Below are 20,540 nucleotides of genomic sequence, written 5' to 3' on the forward strand. Positions count from 1 at the left end.
ATAAGCGACAGTACTGTTTTACCTTGTGGTATAACATTTTTCACCAGGGATCTGGTTAGCGTGAGCCAAGAGACAGTATTAGTATCTAATTAACTTCTTCTTTCAAAATGATTCATTGTAAGAGGGGAAGTGGGAATGAAACCATTCTCTAGATGATGCATGGCATTTGCATAGGTGCGTAGAAGATCTATATATTCCTTGTGGTTTCCTTTCAGCTGATGATGCTGATGTCATGATCTTAGGGAAGATGGGTTTCTGGGAGACCCCGTGCTTTTTGTCAGGGCTGGTAATTGCATATCAGGTGGTGTTGTCCTTTTATTTTATTTCTTTAATGTATTTTATTGTGCATGACAAAATAATCACATTAGAATAACAATTAGCAAGAGGAAGACATCACCAGGATCATCACCAATCTCAGAGGGACATAGCCTCCTTGCAGATCAATCCACACCCAGATCAATCACTCGCTAGGTCCTTAAGTTGGTCAGGCTGGATTTTCATTTTTGGCCCATCATTGGCGATCGTATCATGCCACCAAAGCTTTTGGCAACCACAGTTGCTGGCTGGGTAGCAGCATTCCTGCTGAACACGCTTCATAATTTGCTGATCTTCTATCTTAATATGTCTGTAACAAGAAAGTGTAAACACAAATACAGTAAAGAGAATGGGCCTGATCCTCAGCTGGAATAAATCTGCATAGCTCCATCAAAATCAATGAAGCTAAATTGATTTACACCCTGCTGAGGACTTGCCTCAATGTTTAAAAGAATCATTCTACAAAAACACACCCACGCTCAAGAAGAAGTACAAATGTCCATGTAAGACACTGTTGTGGAGATTAACTTTCTCTCCTCATGGTTCACATAGACATTTTAATTTTTAATTCAACAATTAAGAAGGGAAACAGCTAATCAAAACAAGCCCTTATGCAAGTACTATTTATCTTTTCAGCAAATGTTGATTTTGTTAGGAACCAATGGTGAGTGCCTCCAAATGTAACATTTATTAATTTAATATCTGTGTGTATTTATGAGATTTCTGCTGCTTGAGCAGTTTAACAATGTGAAATCCAGCAGCTAAAATCAATAAGCAATTAAACTGTGCACTACTAATTAAAATAGATTTTTTTTGTTCTAAATTGCATTTAGCCTGCAATTTACAGTTAGAACCTTCATAGAAACATATATTAGAAATGGAAAAGGGCTATAAAGTTATCTAATCCGTTTCTCCAGGGCAATGCAAGGTTGTTCTCTATAGCATATTCTCCAGTGTCCAGACCAGAAGTAAGTGTGTCAAAGCACTGGGAACTTCTTTCATTGAAGGATGTTTGTCCCATGGACCAGAACTCCTCAGGTGGCGTTGCAGTAAAGGATGGTATAAGAAGGACAACTCCTCTGAGGTCTCTTACATTGGCCTCCTAGAAATACAAACCCAAGTCAAAATGGTTACGCAATGTTTATTTCTGAAAAGAAAAGAAAGAGATCCAATCTACCTTACTCCTATAGCTCACACTAGGAACCTGTTGCCATCTGCTGGAACATCCCAGCATCACACTTCCCACCGGAAAACCACCCATCTGGCCAGGGGACCCATTTTAAAAGGAAATCCACACTTCTGCAATGAGTCTTTTAATCAAACTTCAGATTATGGAATTTATGGGCGATCTAGTCAGACCAGTTTGCTGACACTCTAGGGTTCAGCTCTGGATTCACTAGGCCAGATCCTCAGCTGGTTTAAATTGTCATGATTCCATTGACTTCAACCGAGCAAAAGCAATTTACACAAGTTGAGGATCTGGTCCATTGTGGTTTGTTTGGTGTGCCTGTGTTTACTGTGACTTTTAAGCCTGAAAGATGCTAACTGCCCCTACACACAATGATCCAAACCAACCACAAGAGCAACTCCGGGAGAATTATTTGAGCCGGAACCGCTTACGTGAGTAGCGAATCTGGATCAGTAAGTTAGAAACTTTTTTTTGGAAGTAGTAAAAAAAGTCAGAAAAGTAACATTTTGCAAAAATTTTCCCCAAAAATTCAAATTTGGACAAAAGTTTCATTTTTTGAAGTTTTTAAAAAAATAATAGCTCGCTAGCTAATTGAAGAAAACAAACAGGAAAAATGTGCAAAACGCTATTTTCATGTGCTGCCAAAATTCTACTTTTGAAGAATTATTTCTCCCGAGAATTTCAGATATTGAAAATTTTTGACCAGTTGTCGTTTCCTTATTTTTGGTAGCCAGTATATGCTGCAGTCCATTTGGCTGAGGTATGTATAGCATTTCTGGTCAGTTCCTTTCCATGTTTCATTGTAGATTAAATATAAACATCTCTTTCTTTTGTAGGTCTGTTTGGTTGTTTTCATTTGTATTATTTTCAAAAATATGAAGAAAGCATTAAATTTAAAAAAAACAACAACCCAAAATCAGCATTAGGAAGCATTTCAAGCTTTAACCTTGGCCTAGGTATAAACAGAGCAAGAAGTTTAATTAAAGAGATTCTGTTTATGAGGAATCTAGATACTTACATTCTGTATATTTTTAACAGAGAGAGTAATTGACCATGAATACAATTTACCTACAGATATGATGGTTTCTCCATCACTTGCAGTATTTAATTCAAGACCAGGTATCTCTCTAAAATATGTTCTAGCTCAAACAGAAGTTATTGCCTTCAAGGAGAAATCATGGATGAGGTTCCTTTGGCCTGCAACTACAGGAGAACAGACTACATAATCATATGGGTCCCTTTGGCCTTAAACTCTATTAATCCTAATTCCACTTTAGGGTAGAAGCATGTGTGAGATTTTGAGAGTAGAGAGGATTATCTCTACCATGCCCAGTAATCTGTGGGATTAAGGCCTCTCTCTCAACCTCAGCTGCCGTTAGGTGATGGATTTAGAATTGGTGATAGAAAACACTAATATTTTACATTTAAATTACACCTTTCATTGCAAACTATACACTGCACCAGTTAAGTGCAGCCATCTCTGGGCGGTGACAGCTCTTTGGGACCCTCCACAACAGGGTGTGAAGGGGAAATTCTGCCTCTGGACACTGGCGGAAACACCTAATGTTACAAAATGTGCCTTAAGCTTTTAACACGTAAAACGAACAGAGAGGGCCTTGGTTTCTAAGGCCTCATCCTTGACTTTTTAACAGTCTCCTGTAAGAGTCTCCCACACACTGACCTTAAGTTGTCGAGGAAGGATGAAAGGCTGAGGTAATGCTGCTAGCATTGCAACCTGCTATGCCATGAAGTTTACCTAACACAGACAGGTTGCTTAGACCGTCCCCAGCACTCTCTCTGGCTACAGAACTGCACCCAGAGGGAACAAAGCATGAGGATCTGAAACAGAGCAGCTAGGCGGTGAAGTTAATCCATTTGTTTCAACTTGCAAACAGATCTATCAGCAGCTTTTCAGCTATTTTCACTTTGCAATGCACGAATCCACCATAGCCGAACCATCTGCTGCCAAGCCAACTGCTCCCCACAAATCACAATGCTGGGTCTTACCAACCCACTTATTATGTTTAAAAACATGGACAGCAGTCCCCTGACTGTAAGTGGAAGCTCTCACCACATCCTGGCTTTGTGGCATAGAGCACTAAGCACTGCCTTGCGCTGGCTCCAAAATGCAATTGATTATATTCATTTTCCATGCAGCTCGCTAGTTGCCCCTCTGTTGGGAGTAGGTTAAGGCTGGTTTTGCTCTCACGCTTAGCACAGTTTAAATCTTCCTGCCTTATTGATTTTGGTAACTGTCTGAGCTTCGATTAAATCAAGTTCACCTGTGCATTGTCTAATCTGCTCTGGGCTAGGGCTTGGTTCAGTATTCTTTAACCCCAGGGAACTTACTTGGGGTTATATCCTTCTGAGCCAGTTGGGAATTTACTTTGAACTCGGCCTTTTGCTGAGATTTACCTTCTGAGTCTGCTTCAAGCTGGCTCCGACGCTATGACCAGAAGCAAGACAGCCATGTATCTAATGAACCTAACCATCGAGCCATCCACAACTCAAAAGGGGAGATTCTACAGTCAGACATTTGGCTGTTGCTTTTATCCTCACGTCGACCTAGACAGGATCTGTTTTAGAAGCTGATATGATGCCTGATCAGTCACTATTAAAGGCCATTTTGATGCAATCGGGAATCTGGGGAAGGGGGTGGGTGGGAGTTGTGTTGTGCATAGAGCTATGTAACTTGCTGTTGTGCACAACTTGCTGATGTGCATAGAGCTATGTAACTGGGACGCTTTTTTGTATGCTGCACCTTTAAAGAGCCAATGGCTCTGCTGTCAGCAGGGTGCAATTCTGTGTTCATTTCAGCACACGCTGCTAGCTGAGACATACCCAGGAGTGGTCTATGCTTAAACACTTTATCAGCAGACAATGTTGGTTAGGAGTGTGGTTTTTTCAATCATGTGACTATGGCGGAAAAAGCCCTACTATAGATGCTGTTGTGATGGTCTAAATGTGACATAATAGTATAGCTTATTATAGGCCCCAAACTAAAATAAACTGTACTAGTTTACACTCTTGTATAGAGATATAGCTGTGTCTACACTAGAAGGGTTTTGCTGCTTTAACTGTACTGTCATAATTAAAGCAGCAAAACATTTTAAGTATACACAAGTCTCCACACACTGTGCTTTCTGTCACGGAGCCGTTCTTTTTATGGTCTTCTAAAGGGCTCGTGTACTCAGGAAAATTAACCTGAATTAACTTTTAAAGTGGATTAGCTAAACCACATTAAACCCTTATGTGAACACAATGATTCAGAATTAAAATGGCCTTCCTTTGGTTTTAATTTCCAAACTTTGCTGAGTGTCCCTGTACAGACAAGCCCTGAAATCAGCATCCTTCTGACTAGAAGTGTGAGTCGGCTTATGTTGTTCCTGCAGAGCTGGAAAATCATACTATTTCCAGTCATGTACCGGGACAGTCACTTGTGCTGGAGGAGTTGAAACCTTTTGACAGGAGTTTCAATTAAAGATAACACTATACTTGTCAGGAAGGTTATCCCAAAAGCTGTACCTTGAGGTATTGGGGATGCCATAAAAATTGACAATTTCTCCACTTCTCCTGAATTAATTCTGAATAAAAAGTTCCTTTCCTTCAGGGATGCTGGAACAATTTGTATAGTAGGGATGCTGAGAGCCATTGAACCAAACTATAAACCCTGGATATGATGGAAACCACTTCAAGCCAGGGGGTGCAGCAGCACCCCCAGTTCCAGCATCTATACTCTCCTTTTAATTAAAGCATTTTGTAGTCATCTTAAATACAGACCAGCTCAAGTTGCTTATTTCAAAGTCTTTAACAAGGTCTTTAATTCTGTTCCCACCAAATCAACTCCAAAACTCTGATTGTAGTGTGACAGGAGCAGAGTCAGGCTCATGCTCATCAAAAGCAAACCACTCCTAAAATGGGAAGAGGATCAGGCCCATAAAAAGCGAATTCCTTCTATGCTAATTCACTAGAACACGTGCACACTACGGTTTGGAAGGAGAAAAGTGCCGGTATATTGGGATAATCAAAAGAGTCCCTCCTTGCCCAGAAATTGCTCATGCAACTCAAGGCCAATGCAGACAATTTCTCTCTGCAATTTGATTTCTTTGGAAATGGCAGCAGACTTTGCAATTTTATTTCCAGCCAAGCTACACAAGGTCTGGAAGGATCAGAAATGCATACAGGACTTTCATGAGGCTTAAAACATTCTCTCATCTTTCATATCCAAGAAACAGACCTACTGACAGTGCTGGTATTAAGTCTAGACTCTAACGTCTTCAAACATTTGGCTTTTTCATCAGTGCCTGGGCCACTGTTGCAAAGGAATAAAGCCCTGAATATTATAAAATACCAGCCTCTTAAAACATAAATATGGGGATCAGTTACAGAAGTATGGCAGAGGATTGAAAGGGAAGGTTATATATATGTATTCTAGGGCCAACAGTGGTCATTTGGGGAAAAAAAAAAAGCTTTTTAAGGAGAATGGGGAGATATAAAATGAGATCGGTTTCAATGGCATTGGAAAACCCACTGTTATCCATGAACCCCCAAATGCCAACTGGGAAGGGAGTTGCAAGAATATCCTGATTCTGGAATATACATTCTGGTTCACCAAAGAGCAACAGGTGAAGTCTTAAATGAAAGCCAGGGTCACACTGATTGTTCATATCATTGTGAAATGTACATACAGATACCAGGTCAGGAGTTACATACGTCTACTGAAAATGTGCTTTAAAGTCTGCATCAAGGCAGACTTGACAAACAGGATTTTTTCTGCCAGATAAAAGAGGTTCTTTGACCTGTCTCTCTGTCAGCAGGTAAAGTAAGCATTGTAAGCCAACACGACGGCAAGTTATTGACATGTGAAGTCAACGGGGAGGCAGGACACTGGAGAATGAGCCACAAGGAGGTTAGCCTGGTGAGTTTAGGCTCTAGAAAGCGTGTTACAGTTTTGTTTTATATGTAACTGTTTCCTTCCATTATCTATACACACTTTCTCAAATAGTTGATAATAAACTTGTTGTTTTCACTATAAATATATCTGAGTGCTGTGATGTTAAGTCAGGGGCTGATCCTGAGCTGAATCACACAAATCGGGGTGCACGCTGTTCCCTTGGTGGAGACAAGCAGACGTGGTGTTTCTGTGGGTAAGAGATGGGACACTACAGTTCCAAAGGGGCTCGGGGACTGAGGTGCTCTGATGATTAGCCTGCATGGCACAGTAAGGACTGGCCTAGCCCAGAAGTGAATGTGCTGGTAGCTGACAGGCTGGTGGCCTCAGGGAGCTGATACCCAGTTAAGCACAAGCAAGTTTTTCTCATGCTGGTGATGGGGGCGGGGGAGGTTACAAGGTGACTCTCAATCCTGGGTACCCTGAAAACCATCACACCCACCACTTGCTTCCATGTTTCCCCCCCAGCTCAGGGCTAGATTCTGCTCTGTGCCACTTAAGAGGTGCCACACAGATAATAAAGCCCGGGTATAGGTCTTCACACCATCTTTGCACCCTCCAGATTCTGGGACGCTGTGGGGACTGCAGTGGCACCCAGCATAAGTTAGAAGAGCCCCGAGGACTGCTCAAACATACAGCAGCTTCCTCAGGGCTGTCTACGGGCCATGCAGCAGGAAGCCCAGAATTCCCAGAGTGCTGAATGCCACAAATACGCTCTCCCTCCCATCCCTGAGGCTGGGACTCTCCTACAGCTCTACGCTGCTGGGGCAGCATGAGGGCCAGAATCCTCCCCTCTATATGCTGCGGTGGAAAACCTCCCAAGTGGGCCCAAATACCTATAGATGGCCTCATTTGTTCTGACCGGCTTTGGGACCTTTAGTCTCTTCCTGAGATGATCCATTCTCACTCCTTGTTTTCTCTCCACAACACTCCTGTGACATAGACTCTAGCCTCCTTTTACAGATGGAGACACTGAAAGACATGGAGGTAAAGGGACTTGCTCACAGCCCCTTAATGAGAAACCGGCAGAGGAGGGATTGCACATCCAAATACTTTATTCATTGATTGGTGGGTATGGATCCCAAATGCTTTACCCATTCATTTAGGCCAGCGGTTCTCAACGAGGGGTCCGAGCCCACCCTGGGGGGGCCATGAGCAGGTTTCAGGAGGGCCGCCAAGCAGGGCCAGCATTAGACTCACTGGGGCCCAGGGTAGAAAGCCAAAGCCCCACCACCTGGGGTTGAAGCCTGTGCCCTGAGCCCCACCACCCGGGGCTAAAGCCAAAGCCTGAGCAATATAGTTTCACAGGCGCTCCATGGGATGAGGCCCCAGGCAATTGCCCTGCTTGCTAACGCCGGCCCTGGCTTTTATATGCAGAAGACCAGTTGTTGTGGCACAGGTGCGCCAGGGAGTTTTTATCGCACGTTGAGGGGGCCTCAGAAAGGAAAAGGTTGCGAACCCCGGATCTAGGCCATGCTGACTCATCTGGCAGCCAGCATTTTACCTTCAAAAGAAGAAACTGCATTAGAGAGAGAGACGCTCGGTTCCTTGTATAGTTAAAGTGTCTTTATTTTATAAAATGTCATAGAAAGCTTCAACACCATCCACCGGTGGAACATTAGTAATTATTACACAGTAATTCAAACACAAGTTAGTATTTCACACTAGTCCCACACATCTGTTCCAGACACCATGGGTTAGCCCTTCTACTCAGTGTAATTTAGGACATTCTCTCACACCCTGTGCTTCACTCAGATGGCAAGGTATCTTCCCTCTCCCTGGGCTCATGCTTCTGTACCTGTGCCCACTGCAGCCACTACAAGGCCTTTGCTAGAAGCATCCTTGCCCTCTCTTTTCTGCAAAGCCATTGCCAATTACTCCTTCTGGCACCCCTGTATAACATGCTAACCAGTCATGATATTGATCAGAGGCTCTGCAACAAGGTCCCCTTTCTACTCTCGGAAGCACAAATAAAGGAACTCCTTGGCCATTACAGCTCATATTTATCTAAGCGCACAATGGCTTGTGCAAAGTGCATATCTAATTTGCACGTGCTGTTACTTCCACTGCGCTCACCCACCATGGCTACTGGACCATTTGTGCATCGGCTGTGAGTGCAACTGCACACCAAACTTCTCTGAAGATCTAGGTCTCAATCCAGACCATTAGGTCTGCATGTGGAACCATTCCTGGCCGGTAGTTAGAAACTGTACTGAGAACATACTAGGCTCAGCTGTCTTCTAAGCATACTTGAGACTCCAACCTGCAAGCCTACCCTGCACAAAGCCTTTATTGACTGATGAGAGTTCCACACCAAAAAGATTTTCAGGTTCAGGCCCACTGCAGGAAGTGGTTGAGACTCCAGAGGTACTCCTGTAGTCCCCATATTGGGCAAACACCACCACCACCCTCACTTAAATCAAACAGGAACTTTACCTGAGAAAAGTTTGCAGGACTGGCCCCTAAATATATTTCCAGTTCACAGTATCAATCGGTATCTCTCAGAAACCTGCCTGTGATCACTGTTCAAAAGCATCGCATCCCTCTGGGGTTTTGCGATTTGAGTAAGCCAGGGACTGAGAAGTGCCATGTTTGAGTTAGAAAGTTTAGTCCCAGTTACAGTTCACGGTTTATACCATGGGGGAAAGTTCTCAAATCACAGCAGTGACACTCTACATTTATACAGCACTGCTCACCAGAGACCTGAAAATACCCACCATAGGTAAGTAAAGTGCTTTCCTATTGATAAACCTCAAGACACCCCTGTGAGGTAGGTCAATATTATACCCATTTCATAGATGGGTACACTGAAGCAAAGAGGTCACATGACAAACATGTCAGCAGCAGGGCCAGGAATATAACCCAGAAGTCCTGATTACCACTTACCTCTGCTAACCTCCTTTCTCCCTTCAAGAGTGAACATTTGTATCACTGCACCAAGCAAAATAGGTGGAGTTTCCCTTTGAGGACTGGCCTGCCCTTCTGTCAGTTATTTTCACCTGAAGCTGGCATGTGGCAATTTGCAGGTCAGTTCTTTGGTTGCAACAGGCGACGTCTACAGCAGAACTGAAATATGAACTGTAGATTAGTTTGTGGCGGAATCCACACGTAAAAGGGCCAGGATCAAAACCAAATTGTGCTTAAGAGACTGCAGCGAGATACACACAACAGCATCCGAAAGAACGCAGTTTCCCCAACACAGCGGAATCTGTACATGGGGCCAGTGTCAGTAACACAGCTTTCCTATGTCCAGGTCAGCTGGCTTTCACAAAGGCAACGCTGGGCCAGATTCTGGTTTCAGATACACTGGTTTAAATCCACAGTGGGAATGCATTGGCTTTACATTAGGTTAACCAAGGTCAGGATCTGGTTGTTACTCTGCGAGCTGCCAGTCCCATCCTACTTAAAGGATTTAGTTTTTACATACATTTACTGCTGGTGAGAGATGTTGGTTTGACAAGCCTGAAGTATGCCATTTATCCACAGGTCAGAGCACAGGAAGCAGCAAAGCAAGCTTCCTCTGTGCTATTCCCTGTCCCTGGACAGATGGGAAGCATTGCAAATGGGAATTCAGTCTCCATGGGCAGAGCAGCCCACCTCCGGAGACTGTCAGCAAGGGGGCCAGTTATAGCCACTTGCTGATGTGGCTTTTTGTGATGGGAGTGGTTAGACACCTGACTACTAGAAAGGGAACCCAGAACGACATTGTGGGTATGGTTTTTAATGATCAGTGTGGGAAGGAGTGAGCTAGGGGGGAAAAGCCATTGTAAGCTCTTCATGTCAGAGACTGCCTCATTGTGTGTGTTTGTACAGCACCTACCACACTGAGGGCTCAATTCTGATTGGGCGCTACTGTAACAGAAATAAAACAAACAAACAATAAATAAAGAATTACAAGCGACCAGAAGAAAAATAATACTGACTCAACTGCTATCTAACCTGCACTTGCATTCTGGCTCAACCACCAAGCTTCTCTCTTCCAAAGGAAATGCCCAGAGAATAATAAATATCTACCACATTTTGCATGTACAGTCCCCCTTTTATTCAAGGATCTGAAAGCGCTTCACAGAGGTGGGTCAGCCTCATTATCCCCACTTTACAGATGGGGAAATTGAGGCACAAAGAGAGCTAAGCAACTCACCTTGCGAGTTGGTGACAGAGCCAGGAATCCTGACTCCCAGTTTCCCCACACCAACCACTAGACCACACCTCTTCTGAACAGGAAATCAGAGCCACACTAGGTGCCTGCACTGTGCACGACATTGAACACTGAGACCTAGTGCTAGATCTGATCTCCTTCAAGATTGTATCAGTGCTGAAGGAGTCAGCCACTAACACTGCTATTTACACCTCTGCCCTGGCAACTGCTTTAATTGTAAATTAAGCCCTTTCCCCACTCACGCAGTTTGCTATATGTCTACATACACACAGCACACCTCTAATCCATTCTCATCCAGGTAACACCGTCCCAGACCCAATGCATCTATGGTGTAACTCCACTGACTTCAATGGTGTTACACCAGGGATGAACTTGGCTCAGTTCTCTCTAATGTTAAATGGCTCATCTCCCAACAATGACCTTCCTATCCAGGGGCTCGAGCCCCTTCTTGCAAGATCGTGAACTTGGTGTCCCCAGGGTTAATGACTCTTCAGATGCCCATTTGTTTCCGAGTACAGCTCCTCATTCTTCCTGCTCCTCCAGGCATGGTACTTCTTCATGCTTTTCCTCCTAGCGAAGCGGCAAATGCTGACCATGAAAACCCAGGAGACCGCGTACATAATTACCCCCCCCACCTTAATGAACCACCTGGGCTTGGGTGACACAAGCTCGCAGTACATGAGCCAGGCCCCGACCCCGATCCGCACGCCCGTGAAGAGGGCCACGAAGAAGAAATCCACCACGTCCCCCGTGAAGCTGTGGTAGAGCCCCATCTCCCGCAGGAACCAGCGGGCCTGCAGCAGCGGGTTGGTGATCTCACTGCCAAAGATGACAGCGTTGACTTCGGCAGCCGACTCACCCAGGGCCAGAGACACCGTGATTCCCAAGATGCTCACCATGTGATGGGCAAGCATCAGAGCGCCCTCCGCCTGGAAGTATACACACCAGGCCAGGTCGAAGAGGAAGTAGCCCAAGCTAAGGCACAGCCCGTGCACCTGGAGGGTTGTGTTCGGCGACCCTGGAAAGGAAAGACATCAGCTGGTGCATTAAAGAGAGGAGACACCAGGCAGGCAGGATCTGCGGAAGGGGCAAGGTGTTCTCTTGCAGCAATGGCCGCTTTGCCTGGCACTGAGCAAGGGAAAGCTGAGGAAGTCACAATAATGGCCTCTATGCTTGCAAAACACCTCCTGTCCCAAAGGAGCCCAGAGAGCATGACAGAAACACGCGCCTCTCCCCAACACACCATGAGTCACTTCCCTACCAAATATAGCAAGTCCTCCTGTGGAGGGCAGAACTCGGATGCACGCTGGCACATAAGACTGTGGGGAGGAAAATCCTCCCTGTAAGGGACAGCGCTCCTCCACCATGGGGAGCTATGACGTTCACAGCAGACAGGACTGCAGCTTCTAAGAGAGGGGCCACCCTACCAGAATTCAAACCTGTGGTTCCAGAGGGTCACAGGCCCGATTCCTCACAGCGCTAAAGCCTCTATGCCAGTTCGGTTGGCAGAAAGGGGTTGCAGGGCAGAGGTAACCCCCCCCCCCCCACACACACACCCTGGGAATATCTCCAATGCAGGGGCCTCCTATGACCAGAACAGAGCTACTCGCTCCCCCTCCACAGGAGTGCCAGGTATGGGGCTGTTCTTGGGTGGATGGGCAGGGGCAGAGGGGGTGGAACGGGAGGTGGGATTCTTATGTCCCCATTATTCTGCATCCCTGCAAAAATCTCATAGGGGTCTTTTAAGAAAGAGCACAAGTTAAGGCAGCCCTCAGAGCTGCACCAGCCCGTACTGGCCCCTGGCAGCCTCTGAACAGGGGAGGCACAAACTGTGCCCAACTCTGCCCCTGCACTGGTGCATGAAGCTGCCCCTGCGATTTGGAAACGGATGCTTATAACTCTAGGCCGTCCCCTCGGCCATGGTCATAGTGCTTATAAATGCTTACCAGAGAGCTACTAGCCAGAGGCTGATAGGAGAGATGAAGGTGGAACCACAACAGCTATGGTCAGAGGCAGAAGCCTGGGGAGAGGCCCTTTCCCCTGCAAATCACTACCCGAAATCCTCTAAGTCCTGGGATTCCTACTAGGGCATATCAGCTGCTGGTTCACAGATTTGATACATTAGAAGCCCCCCTCAGGCTTCTGGAATCTAGCAGGACCTTCCCTCTCTCTTCCCATGTTGGGGAGGGGTTTAGTACTTTCTCACCACAATCAATCAGCCTATGTTTGTGTCCTCCTCCTCGTCCTTTGCGAATAGCTCCAGAGCCTCCTCTATCACCGCTCAGCACTCTTCCAAGTACCGGAGTGAAATTAACAAGAGGTTGTTAAGTTTCACTGCAGCTGCTCAGACTCTTGTGGGCAGGGGTGAAGAGTGTCAAGAATTCTGTCAATTTCACACTGCTGTTGCCTAGGCAAAGCTATGAACAGCAACAGAGGCACTTGGGCTGTCTGTCTGCACTCAGGAAGGCAGCACTGCATCAGGTCACATTTGGAATGCTGTCTTTGCAACCATAAGACTTAGAAATTTTTTTTTTTTTAAATGGAGGCTCATATTCTTCAGAAGTATATGAAATAATTCCCCTCCCTGTACAAACAAATCAGGGTCAGTTTCCTACTCACTAGCAGGTTTCTCATATTCCTTACATGCTTGGTGAGTGACAGCTTTAGTGCAATAATATTACTTTGCCCTCACACCCATTTCATAAGCAGTGTACACCAGTTACATGCTGAACTTGCCCCAGAGGCTTCCATGGGATTAGCACCTACTTATTTCAGTCTGCTTTTGGGGCTTAAAGGAGAGATCCCAGCCTTGAGGAGTTTAAAATCCCCAGCAAAATGCACAGATACAGTGCAGACAAAGGAGCAGGGAGAGTTAGCCATAGCCAATCTGATGGCAGGGCAGGGGAGAGAAGCGAGTTTGAATGAAGCCGTTCCAGAGGGAGCAGGCTGCAAAGAGACTCAGAGTGAGACCAGAAGAAGGTGACAAAGGGAGCACTAACAACACTAATTAGATTCCCCCCTTCCTGGAACCAGTTACATTTTGGCTGGAGCTGGAGCCCAAGAAGGGAACAGCCAGCAAGATCCACTGAGGAAGATGGGTGCGCTCCTGCTGCTCAGAAGACACTACTCTCTGCCATGAGATCAGTCACCTGGGGGCAAAACTCCCATAACACACCTGGGTGAGTCAAAGGCCAGGGGCCATCGATAAAACCAATGTAAGCGGAGAGGCAGGTGGCGAGGACACCGTGGGTCAGAGTGACCAGCCGGCAGCTCCACTCGTAGCTACGGTGTTTATACCGATGGCAGAACCAGGTGTAGAGAGACAGCCAGGAGATCAGACTGCAGGTCACCCGGAGGGGCATAGAGGCCATCATCCTAGGACAGGGCAGGGAGACAGAGAAAGATTAGTTAATCTAGTCACATGCAAAGTCAGTTGGCTTCATCACAGCATTTCCAGACTTACCACTAAATTGCTCTGACTCCTCCCCTGTATAAATTAGTATTTTCTGCTGCTGCTGCTTGTTATAACAAATTATTTTGAAGGAGAAAATAGGAGAGAAGCCTGTCTGAAAGAAGTGCGTCCTGCGGAACACTCTGAAGGTGATGAGAATTAGAACCACTAGGAGTGAATTCCAGTGGCTGGCCCAGTATTGAGAAAGCAGCCCAAGGGGAGTGCCAGCAGAAGCAACCTCACCAGTCTTACCTGTTGTGAGGAGGTGTGTTGTGAGAGATGGTCTTCTAGGCCACTAGGTCCTAGCCCAGTTGGGTCCTTAAAGACCAGGACTTGGAAATAGACCCATTATCAGACTGGCAGCCAGAGTAGAGGGCAGAGCACAGGTGGAATGTGTTCTCAGCCATCTACTCTACCTAAGTGCCAGGCTGCTGCATTTTCAAAAAGTTTTAAGACTGCGCTCCAAATAAGAGAGTCATCCCTGGGCCTCAATGTTCCTTCTCCTCCCGTGCCTTCTGCCTCTGAAAGGTCTGCCAGTTACATCACCTGCCCTGCTTTGTAACATTGCTCATGGAGGGCAGCGTCTCAATTCTACCTCTGCCGGAACAAGAGAAATATTTTGCACTCCTACAGGACTTGCCACCCGAGGAGTGAAGCCTGTCACAAACATTAAAGGATTGAGAGGATAATATGGATATAAGGAATAGCCAACATGGATTTGTCAAGAACAAATCATGACAAACCAACCTAACTTTCCTCTTTGACAGAGTTACCGGCCAAGTACAGTAGATGGCAGAAAGCTTTAGATGGGATGTATCTGGATTTTACTTAGGGGTTTGACAAAGTGCCACATGAAATTCTCATTAGCAAACTAGAGAAATGTGGTCTAGATGAAACTACTGTCAGGGGAGTACACAATTGGTTGAAAGACCACACTCAAAAAGCAGATCAACTGTTCGCTGTCAAACTGGGAGAAGGAACCAAAGTGGGGCTCTACAAGGGTCAGAATTAGGTCCAGTACCATTCAATATTTTCATTAATGCCTTAAATAACAGAGCGGAGAGTACACTTACAAAATTTACAGATGACAGCAAGCTGGGATTTCTCCCATTGACAATCCAGGCCTAAGTGACTTAGATTCAAAGAAGATTAGGTTTGGAAGAGACCTCAGGAGGTCATCTAGTCCAACTCCCTGCTCAAAGCAGGACCAACCCCAACTAAATCATCCTTGACTTGGCCAAAGTGTCACAGAGACTGCGTGGAGGAGTCAGGAATTGACACCAGATCTCCTGAATCCCAGCCCAGTACTGTAACTCCCTCCTCTCCAGGATAAAACATATCACACCAGGGCTCCATCTCCATACTGCCGCTCTCCCGCCTCACCACAATATCCTCCAATTTACTTTATATTCAGTCTAAACTCAAAATGTTGCAGGGTGAAGGCGAGTGCACTGCACATGTGCTGGTCACTGTTTTTGTCTCTCCATCTGTTATAGCAGGCACAAATATCTGATCCAAAATCTTGGGAATAAATGGATGCTCCTGTTTCTTTTGAATAGGGCAGGTAACTGGTACTCCAAGATATCGCTGAGGGAAAGGGTGTAGAGAGCTGGGACTAGTGGGGGCCGAAAAAGCCAACTCTAATGGTACAAGGCAGGACTTGTCCATCTAGTTTGAGTCTGAATCCTAGCTCGGATACCAGGGCTCACGCTTTCCCTACATGACACAGGAAACAGCAGAGGGAGCAAGAGAGGAATGAGACAAAATTGCACAGAAAGTTGAGCTGCAGGAAGGAATCTTCAGGGCCTGAATCGCCTTTGGGTCCAGCCCTGAGCCCGTGTAAAGACCAGCACTGAACATTGCAAAATAAAGGTCACTCCCAGAGGCAGCCTGTCACGCTGGAAGCTGGCGAATGCCATTTGGCTCGTCCTAGCACCAGGCTGCGCCAGAGGAAGGATGCAGCCAAAATAATACATCGGGAAGGGAACACAGCACAAGCAGGACTTGGAAATAACATCCCTCCCCACCTGCTGAGCTAGGAGGGAGTTTAGGAGCAGCTGATCACTGTATCCTGCGTGATGCGAGGAGGAGCAGAATTGGATCGCCTTTCTCCACCGGGGGAGGGGGCTCCCCAGTCTAATAAGGAAGCAGCCCCCAATGCCGAGGGTCTCTTCCCCCACCCTGTACTAACCAGTGCGGCGAGAGATGGGGAACCCCTTATTGCCACCCTGAGCCCGAGCAGGATGAACTGGTGTACGCCCCCCTTGGTCCGGAGAGATGCCCCCCCCGTGCGCCCCCGTTAGTCTAGAGGGATGGGAACCCCCCATGCGCCCCTTTTGATCTAGACGGATGGGACCCCCTTCCTATGCGCCTCCTTGAGCCGGAGAGATGGGGGACCCCCCCTCCCCGTGCACCTCCTTTAGTCTAGAGGGATGGGGCTTCCAATGCACCCTCTTGGCCTGGAGAGATGGGGCACCCGTGCACCCCCTGGGTCCGAAGAGAGGGGGATCCCCGTGCGCCTCCTTTGGTCAAGAGGGATGGGGACCCCCCCCGTGCGCCCCCTTGGGTCTAGAGGGATGGGGCCCCCCCGTGGGCCCCTTTTGATCTAGACAGATGGGACCTCCTCCCCGTGCGCCTCCTTGAGCCGGAGAGATGGGGGACCCCCCCCGTGAGCCCTCTTTAGTCTAGAGGAATTGGGCTTCCAATGCACCCCCTGGGTCCGGAGAGATGGGGCCCCCCCGTGCACCCCCTGGATCCGAAGAGAGGGGGATCCCCATGCGCCTCCTTTGGTCAAGAGGGATGGGGACCCCCCCGTGCGCCCCCGGGGCCCGGAGAGAGGGGGGACCCCCCCCGTGCGCCCCCCGGGGCCCGCAGAGAGGGGGACCCCGCCGTGCGCCCCCCGGGGCCCGGAGCGCTGGGCAGCCCCGGGCGCGGTTACCTGCCCAGAGCGCCAGGCCTCCGCCGGGACCCCGCCGGCTCCTCCGCCCCTGGAAGCGAACAGCGCCTCTCGGTCACAGGAACCACAGAGCGCCGCGCAGGAGGCTCCGGCAGCCGGCGGCAGCCGGGGAGGATCTCGGCTTAGGGTCGCCTGCTGGCGGGGAGGACGGACGGCAGCACGGGGACCGCGGAGCAGAAAGTTGCCGGGGCGAAGAGAACAAACTCCCCCCAGACCCCTACCTACGGGGGGGGGAGATTTGTTTATTTATTTATTTTGGCGCGGGAGGGGCAAGAAACACAACCACCCCCCATCTGCCCTCGCCCGCACTCTCTCCCAGCGCACAGGAGACGAGGCCGTGACTTACAGCGGCACGATGCGTCTTACAGTATATACCAGCACCCCCAAAGACACCCCCCATCCGATTCAGGGCCTCGCGGTGCTTGGCCGTGGAGAAAGACACCCCCGGGCACTAGTAGAGGTAGGGAAAGAGAACTACTTACCCCACTCCACCCTGTGTGCGGATCCAGAGCAGGGGGAAGGAGGGACCACTAACTCCCGCCTGTAGGCAACAGACACTGGCCTGGTGAATGGCTGCATTACTGACGCACTGGTGGGGCAACTCTGCATCAGCTCCGACAGCTGGTGTTTGCCAGATGCTGGGAATGGGCCACAGGGGATGGATCACTTGATGATTCCCTGCTCTGTTCGTTGCCTCTGGGGCACCTGGCGTAGGCCGCTGTCGGAAGACAGGATCGTGGGCTGGATGGACCTTTGGTCTGACCCAGTGTGGCCGTTCTGATAGCAACGGCCTCAGCTGTTGGTAGGGACGGTGCTAGTTCAGTCCCATTAAATCAATATACAGCCACTGTTCCTTACCTAAAGATTGAGGCAAGAGGGGGGAAAAGAGCCATACACCCTAACCCCAACATCACGTGCCCAGATCTGGGGCAGCAAAGCATAACCCCCTTTCTCAACCTTCCTTCCCACAAAGATCCATCCAGTGGTTATAAAACCTAGAGCTTTGCTTTGATTGGAAAGTCTTGGGGCAGGGACTCCTTTTCTCCTTGATGTGTGAACAGAACCTAGCCCCACAGGGCGTGTTGACACTGTCCCTGGGATCCTGGGCCACAGACTCAGTGTTTCCAAGCCCACATCTATCCTGCATCATAAACCTAGGCTTACAGCGGCTGGACCTGGAACTCACAGCCTTGCAAACAAGTCCCCACGGCACTCGACAGATCTGCTGCTGTGGTTCTGCAGCTTTAGCTGCATCCACGCTGCAAAATGAGAGGGCTTGGACCTACATCACAGCAGGACTCAGGGTCGGACACCCTCCCCACCTCCTTCCTCAACCTGGGTCCTGTGGGCTTGCTGACCTGAGTCAGCCTGATCTGTGTGTGGTGAAAGGAAGTCTTGGGCTCAAACTTGTATCAGAGCCCAGACTTAGTGTGCAGTGTAGACGTACCCTTTAGAGCCCTGAACACGGAGGGGAGGGGGCAGTAGATGCTACTCCAATACATGTAAATTATTGTTATGTAGATCATCTGCCTCTTCAGGGGATGCGACGATGAAGGCTGCTGTACTAAAGGGCCTCCTTGTGTTAGCTAGTGAAAATGGTGAGCGTTTTGATGTTTTGTTTTTTTTTTTTAAACCGCACTGAAGCACTCAGTGGCCTCTGCTCATCCAACCCAGGCTCATCACTGCACCCACAAAATCCTCCTCAGGGTAGGGTGTATGTTTCTCAGATTCACGCAGGAGAGAGAGATGAAAGCAGTCCCCCACATCTGCAACAAGAGAAACATTTATCAGGCTTTACCTAATGAGACACTTAAGGCTGGCCGGGTGTGGTTTGCGCTGTAGAGCATGGCTCAGTTCCCATATGCACTGTGCCGTGCATTATGTATCACTCAAACTTGGCTTTCTGGTAGATCAGGTATAGGCTCCTTATTACTTCAAGCAGCTCATAGTTTAGGGGTGATGAAACTAAACCTTCCCTGCAAGGGAACAACCCTACTTTTCCCACACAGCTTTTTCCCCATTTCTACATGCCTGAGCCTTTGCTGAGGTAGGCCAGGCTTGTAGAGACCCCAGGCTCAAATCCTGTTTGAGAAACTGGCAGAGTCATGACATTTGACCTGCTGCTGCCAGTACCATAGATTGCAAGAATCAGTGTTGACAGCCACAGCCTAGGAAGTCGGAGGTAGTGCATTGCTTTGGAGGACTCAGGGAGGAACAACCAGCACTGTGACTGGCAGTAATACAGCAGTGTTAAGGGCCCCACTGAGATCAGGGCCCCCATCAGCCCAGGTGCTGTAGATAAAGTCTTACTAGACAGGACAGACACAGGAAATTTTATACCTACACCTGGGAGAATTCAATTTTTGATTTTTTAAAGTAATTTCAACACATTTATTTTTAAGCATCAATTTACATTTTCAGTTGTACAAAGTGATGATTAAGCTTATGTTTATCAACTTTTCACAGTTGCAGGAAATTAGGAGGGACCAGACAATTTTTTAATAGTCGATAGTGAGATTCAACGAGTGACCACTTTACAACAGTTAAAACACAGATGGTTAATATCACATCAAAACATACAAAGTAAACATCCTTAAATTAAGTTCTGAAAAGTTCTCAAGCAGCATCTCTCTTACTTTGCCGATCTATAAATTGATTATTATGGATGGAAATGTCAGTTTTGGTGTGGTCAGTGAAATTGAAATTTGCCAATAAAAATCTAGCTCTTCCAGGCCTAATTATACCCATTTTATAGATGGGGGAAACTCAGGTACAGAGAACAAGTGACTTGCCCAGTGTCCCACGGGAACTGTGGGGCAGAGCCAGGATTTGAACCCAGATGTCCAGAGTCCCAGGACAGTCATTTCATCTGTAGGCTGTCCTTCAACCTACATTTTTTCCTTTTTCCATTCCAGTTAGTACAAGGGGCGTAACGTGCACAGTAATAGAACACTAGATTTGTTAGGCTGCATGACTTACAAATCTCAAAAGATACTTCTTGTCAAACAGTGAGTTGTGTTTATGGGTTGGACCCCAGTAGCTCCCCTCAAATTACAAGCCGAGTTAGTTGAAGATTTCTGGGCACTTCCTTTTGATAAAAAGCCTGTAGTTTTATCTGCCAACTATCCCATCGTTCCGGGGACCAGCTTGTTTTTATTAAGGATCAAATCATCCAAAACAATAGCAGATTTAACAGTGATTTCTAACTCAGATCCATCAGCTGTCTCTAGTTTGGGAAGGGGATAGTGCATAAAGAGACTTCATCTTCTTACACCTGGAAGAGAAGATGGAGAACTATAAAGGGCTGCTAGCACTGGGACATAAAGACCTCTCACATAGTCCCTCTTTTTAATGTTAATTGAGTGTCCCTTCCGAAGCATTTTACCAGCTGCTTACTATATAAAGGTTTTCCTAAAAAACACAGCCACCTCTGGGTTGGACATCAGCAGTGGACAACAGGGCAAAGTCAGAACAAGAAGGGAATTTTAGGCAAGGTCATTTTAGAAGACCTCTGCTTTA

The 20,540-nt window shown here is 47.4% G+C and overlaps 1 protein-coding gene across 2 annotated transcripts; it reads right to left on the minus strand.

Moving 5' to 3' along the window:
* Nucleotides 1-170: 170 nt before the first annotated feature.
* On the minus strand, nt 171-17,236 carry LOC102930517 (TLC domain-containing protein 5). Of its 2 annotated transcripts, XR_006287053.1 has the most exons (4): nt 17,004-17,236; nt 13,790-13,989; nt 9,342-11,632; nt 171-1,417 (listed from the first exon to the last, which is right to left on the minus strand). XR_006287053.1 is itself a non-coding variant. In XM_037882458.2 (3 exons), the coding sequence occupies exons 2-3, from the start codon at nt 13,986-13,988 to the stop codon at nt 11,094-11,096; spliced, it is 738 nt and encodes a 245-aa protein (XP_037738386.1). In that variant the 5' UTR covers nt 13,989; nt 17,004-17,236; the 3' UTR covers nt 7,994-11,093. The 2 variants fall into 2 exon arrangements, 1 of the variants encoding a protein (XP_037738386.1); XM_037882458.2 differs by lacking the exon at nt 171-1,417 and having other exon boundaries at nt 7,994-11,632.
* Between the last annotated feature and the right edge of the window lie 3,304 nt (nt 17,237-20,540).

Source organism: Chelonia mydas, chromosome 22, assembly GCF_015237465.2.
Source record: "Chelonia mydas isolate rCheMyd1 chromosome 22, rCheMyd1.pri.v2, whole genome shotgun sequence".
In the NCBI taxonomy this organism is placed as follows: Eukaryota; Metazoa; Chordata; order Testudines; family Cheloniidae; genus Chelonia; species Chelonia mydas.

Excerpts from the sequence above, each read along its gene's own strand:
- LOC102930517 (XM_037882458.2), bottom strand. The coding sequence starts at position 13,988 with ATGATGGCCTCTATGCCCCTCCGGGTGACCTGCAGTCTGATCTCCTGG. Across the intron at positions 11,633-13,789 it reads CTGGCCTTTGACTCACCCAG|GGTCGCCGAACACAACCCTC; the intron begins GTGTGTTATGGG and ends TTTCCTTTCCAG.